Source organism: Chinchilla lanigera, unplaced genomic scaffold (assembly GCF_000276665.1).
Source record: "Chinchilla lanigera isolate Chin_1 unplaced genomic scaffold, ChiLan1.0 scaffold00172, whole genome shotgun sequence".
Classification (NCBI taxonomy): Eukaryota; Metazoa; Chordata; class Mammalia; order Rodentia; family Chinchillidae; genus Chinchilla; species Chinchilla lanigera.
Window position 1 is genome coordinate 518,247 of NW_004955573.1, and position 5,801 is coordinate 524,047.

The following is a 5,801-nucleotide window of genomic DNA, read 5'->3' on the forward strand; positions in this document are numbered from 1 at the left end:
AAAAAAAAAAAAAAAAAAAAAAAAAAAAAAAAAAAGGGAAGGAATGTGAGTCTTGAGGCCCCCGCTGAACTCATGAGGTGGGAAAGCCAGACCTAGTAATAAATATCCAGTGGAATATTCCACATCCCAAATGTGTACTAAGTACCTCCCGCATGTCAGGCACTGCGCTGGCAGAGACCTGTGCTCTTGTGGTGAACAAAGTCCAAGGGACAGATCCAGGACTCAAGGGAGACCCTCCCTGAGATATACAGGTGTGAAGGAGGGTGGAGAAAAGCCAGGAAAATAGTATGAAGGAAATACTTGGAAGTGGTAAGAATCAGGAGCCAGAGTTCGCTCAGTGGGAGAGCAGTGCTTAACACTGAGGCCCTGGGTTCAAGTCCCAGCACCAAAACCAAACCAAAATAGAAAACAAAGCAAAATAATCAAACAAAACCCCCAGAGAATTAGCATTTTCAAAAGGGGTGTGTGTGAGACTCACCTAGCGAAGCCGAAGTGAGGGCAGTGAAAGGGGTAAGGCTGGGCAGGGCGGCAGGGAGGAGGAGGAGGAGGCAGGGATGTCCACCAAGAGCGGAAATGAGGAGTTGGGGTTTCATCTTAAGCCCTACAGGATGCCCTGAAAAGATCTGAGGCAGAGAGATGTTATGCTCCAAGTCACACCAGAAAGATCTCTCTACAAAATTAAAAAAATTTATCTGCTTAGCAGAAATCAATAGACAATTCGTGAAAATAGTTTTTAGAATAAAGAATAGAATAAAGTGGTGCACGCCTATAATTCCATTGGGAGGCTGAGTCAAGAGGAGCGCTGTGAGTTCGAGGCCAGCCTGGGCTTCATGGTGAGTTCAAGGCCAGGCTGAACTACAAGGTGAGACCCTACCTCAAGGAACTAAGCAGGAGGAACTACTTTACCCAGTGTGGCGCTCACTACCATAATCAAGCACCTGGGATGGACAGGGAGAACAGAGGCACAGATCAATAATATAAGCAGCTAAATTAGAAGGAAATTAATAGGCAGACAGAAAGGGATGGGCCCTAAAGGGAGGCAGCGTAGAAGATGAGACACATCAAAACTGTGGCTGGAGGCCTACCTGAAGAAGGCCAGGCCTCAAGATGAAGTCATAATAGCCAGGCACACATGCCTCCCTAAGGCAGAACAGCAACTTGAGAATTATGCTATAATTATCATCACCTAGTCCAGAAAGTCCAGATAGGCATCAGCTGTCCAGGTGAGTGACCAGAATGTCTGACCATGAGTCCTCAAAAATGTTTCTGTTCTTTGTTAGAATTCATAAAGAAGCTGAGGTTAATTCCCTCAGGGCATAAAGCCTGGGTCCAAGGACCCCTCCCTTAATTTTCTACTGTAAATTTGTACTTTAGCATTATAGTAGCCAGTTATGCATCCCAGCCCCTTTTCTGGAGGGATACAGGAAACAATCTATGTGTTTACCTACTTGGTAAGACAAACAGCAAGGAGTGTGTACATGTGCAAATGTGTCAAAATGGGCTTTGACCTACCTTTATGCTCTAGCTAACTGGTTTTGCATATGTTTATTGGAGCATCACAGAGCATCCAATAGACCCAAGCCACTCTATGATTTGTTTTTATAGTTTTTGTTTATTTGTTTGTTTGTTTTGCGGGGGTTGGGTTGTTTTCCAGTACCGGGAATCAAACTCACGACCTTGCGCTTGCCAGGTAGGCGCTGCGCCGCTGAGCCTAACCCCCAATCCCCTATGATTTGTTTTTAAAAAAACAGTTTTCTTTTAATTTTTCTGGTAGAAGTTGCCCAACTCAGTACAATGGAACGTGAAAAATCAGATTTGATGTTTTGAACAAGGTCAAAAGTGAATTGGCAGTTAGACATGGTAGTGCACGCCTGCAATCCCAGCACCCAGGAGGCTGAGGCAGGAGGATCATTGCAAGTTTGAGACCAGCCTGACCTACAAAGTGAGCTTAAGACCAGCCTGAACTGCATAGTGAGGCCCTGTCTCAAAAAGACAAAAAAAAAAAAAAAAAAAAAAGTGAATCATCAGGTTACTCATGCATGGATGACGAAGATGATCCATTATGGTAAAATACATGCTTTTATAACAGAAGACTGGTGTAGGTGTATGGTGATGATGATAATGATGATGACTTTGATGTTGGCCATGTGAGCCAAAGTTCCTGTGACAGTGAAATGGAGCAAGAATTGACTGGTACAGACACAGGCAATGCAGACCTCCTTGATTCAGATGAGGAAGAAAACAGCAACATGAGTCCATATTTGACTAGTCGAAATGTTGTGAAATGGCCATGCAACCAAATGGAACGATCCAGGGTTAGAATTAGGTCTGAAAATATAGTGAAGTTCTCAGCAGGAGTGAAATGTATTGGACAGAATGCCAGCACTGCCAATGGAAGGTTAGAAGTTTTTTTTTGTTTCTTTGTTTTTTTTGCAGTACCAGGGATTGAACTCAGGAACTTGTGCTTGCCAGGCAGGCACTTATGCCACTGAGCTATATCCCCAGCCCTTGTTGGAAGTTTTAACAGATGAAATGCTATGAGATGCTGTGAAATACACAATACCTGAAATGCCCGTAAAATGTAATGTATGCACCCATAGCCATAGTAAAAAATGTATTTATTGTGACACCTTACTAGCTGAAGTGAAAGCATTCAGAGGTATGCTGTACTTAGCATGGATTTCGCAAGGTGATCATAGGAATGTAAAAGACTAAAGCAATGGGTCAAAATATGGCATAAAAATTTATGCCCTTGTAGATGCAAAAACTTATTGTTCTTTCAGTTTAGACATTTATCCTGGAATTTAGCCATCAGATCCTCATTCACCTCATAATAAATCAAATGATGTGAACAGACTTGTTGCTCCCATCTCACAAACTAATCAGAATGTGACATCTGACAGTTGGTTTACAAATGATGTTACATTTGCTAACAGAGCACAAGTTGACCAGCACAGGAACTGTACACAGGAACAAAGCAGAAATTCCAAATGAAATGTTGCAACTTCAAAACAGAGAAGTGTATAGTACAATCTTTGAATTTCAGAAAGATATAACATTGGCCTCCTAGATGGCAAAGAAAAGCAAGCTGGTAGTGCTGATGTCAACATTTCACCGTAATGGAAATCCCTGATAGGAAAACCTTGACAAAATGGAAGGCTGAGATGGAGACTTTCAACAACAAAACCAAAGATGGAGTAGATGCTGTTAATGTGTTATGCAGCAGCTATACTGTCACTTGTAACACAAAGCCTTCGCCAACAGTTTGTTTTACTCTACCCTAAACATGTGTGGCATAAATAGTTTGGTAGTTTACAAAGAAAATAGCAAGTGTAAAATATCACAGAGAAATCTTCCTAGAGGATTGGGACTGGAACTCATAAGTGACCATTTACAACAGAGGAAAAACAAAATGTTTCTGCCCAGGGAACTATGCAAAAAAGTTGTGGACCACACTGGTGAGCTGACAGGTCAACAAGCAGGAGCAGCAGCACAAAGACCTACTATGACAACAGGCAAAGAAGAAAGATGTCAACTGTGTCCTACAAGAAAGTACAGGAAAACAAAAACATCCATGCTATTGATATAAGCGGTACTTGTGTATGGAGCATGCAGATATCATGTGTGAAGACTGCCTTGGGTGTGACAGTCGAAGCAAAGCTTATTTCTGTGATAGTCCTTTGTTTCCACTGTAGTTCATCTAGTTTTTTATTTTTAATGTTATCTTTCAGGTTTTGTAAGCAAGTAAACAGCTGATGTGAAAATGTTGATGTCTATTCTAAGTACTCATTACATATCTGATATTGTATTTTATTGACATTTCATTTCCCCGCTATGTGCATGTTTTACAATACAGTAGGAAGCTCCTGACAGAACAGGAACAGAAGAGAGGTGACAAGGCTGCAACATAGCAAAGAAAATCTAAGTGTAGGTGCTGTCAGTGTAAGTGAGACGTGTGCATGGAACATTCAGTTGTCATGTGTGAAGACTGCCTTGGGCGTGACAGTTGAAGCAAAGCTTATATTTGTGGTAGACTTGTATTGGTATTTTCATTGTAGTTCACATAGGACTTTATTTCTGATGTCGTCTTTTAGGTTGTATAAGGAAATAATCAGCTGATGTGAAAACGTTTATTCTAAATGCATAATACAAAGGATTTAATAATTTATTTTATTGATATTTTATGATCCTGTTAATTACACACTGTATAATATAAGAAACAGCAAGACCACTGAGATGTCAAGTATCTTGACCAAAAGGCCAGGAAAAAAAAGCCAAGAAAGCAAAAGACTTGTGCTGTCAGTGTAAGCGATGCGTGTGTATTGAATGTGCTGTTGTCATGTGTGCAGACTGCCTTAGGTGTGATAATTGAAGTAGAGATTTTTTTTTTGTAGACTGCTATTGGTATTTTCATTGTAGTTAGTTCATATGGGAATTTATTTTTCTTTTTCTTTTTTTCTTTTTGAGACAGGGTCTTGCTATGCAGTTCAAGCTGGCCTTGAGCTCACTTTGTAGCCTAGGCTGGCCTCGAACTCGCAACAATCCTCCTGCCTCAGCCTCCCAAGTGCTGGGATTACAGGGGTGCGCCACCAAGCCCTACCTGGGAATTTATTTTTGATGTTCCTTTTTAGACTTCGTACACCAAAAACCAGTAGATGTTGGAAATTTTTATGCTTTTTTATAAACAATAAATATGAAAAACTCAATACCTTATTTTTGATATTTTTTTCCTGTGAAGTACTCATTGTTTAATATAATAAAACTCCCTAAAATTAAAATTAATAATTCATCAATAGACATAGTCTGAAGAATAAACGTGGGTCTATTAGATCTGTTGTCTTGATGACAAAATTACATCTTATGCTCCAATGGTTTTAATGATACCCTTATACCCCTGTTGTGTACCACGCTTCCCTATTGGATCAATATTAGCTAAACGGCTATACTTGTAATCTTATTGGTTGATTATAGTTAGGCCCACCTTCTGATTTTGCTCTATAAAATATTCTTGGAGAAGTGGCTTCTATGGCAACCCACTTTCAAGACTCCTCTTGTCTCGCAAGCGCTCTTAATAAATACTTTTCCTACTCCTACTTCTCTTGTCCTTGGAGTTCATTCTTTGATATCGGGGGACAGGAACCTGGCAAATCTAGCAGGTTGGTAGTTATATTTCTCCTACGTCAGTGGCACGGGGCTGGGCAATCTACATGCAGAGACATTGGGTCCTTTAGTTAAGGCTGTTCCTTTTGGCCCCGCCCTGCCAGGACTAACTTCACACCCGATCTCCCATCAGAAACTGCGGAAAGACTCAAGCTGGTCAGGAAGCCCTACTGAAGTTTTGGAAAGGAGACGTGATCCTAATGAGGATCCGTAAGACTTCTAAGGTTCCAGTAGTAACACCTCGCCTCCGGGGCAGAGACGGATTTGGCAGGCAGAAACCCTCAGGGAAGCTGGGGGCGGAACAAAGGAAATGACGTTGTAGGAGCGCCAGCGGGGCGGGGCGAGGTCCCCGGGTAAGGCTAACGGCTTCCGGTAGCGGAGTCAGGAGGGGCGGGGGAGCGGGGCCGGCGGCGAGTCTGAAATCTGTGATTCCAGGCCGACCCGCGACCTCGCACCCTCCCAGCCGCCCCGAGATGATGGGCTGTGGGGAGCCAGAGCTGGAGTCCGCGGCAGTCCCGGGGCCGCCCCCAGAGCCCCCAGCCCCGGAGCCCCGAGCCCCAGTGCCCGAGCCCGGCCTGGACCTGAGTCTGAGCCCGCTGCCCGAGAGCTCGGAGCCGCGGGACGGCAGCCCGGGGCGGCGG

The 5,801-nt window shown here is 43.1% G+C and overlaps 1 protein-coding gene across 1 annotated transcript in view; it reads left to right on the forward strand.

Annotated features, from left to right (window-relative positions):
• Positions 1–5,265: 5,265 nt before the first annotated feature.
• Ppp1r35 (protein phosphatase 1, regulatory subunit 35) overlaps positions 5,266–5,801 on the forward strand; it is a gene marked incomplete in the record, with an annotated part of 1,468 nt that continues 932 nt past the window's right edge. The window contains 1 exon segment of the mRNA XM_013509474.1: positions 5,266–5,801. Coding sequence (XP_013364928.1) covers positions 5,634–5,801 — 168 coding nt within the window.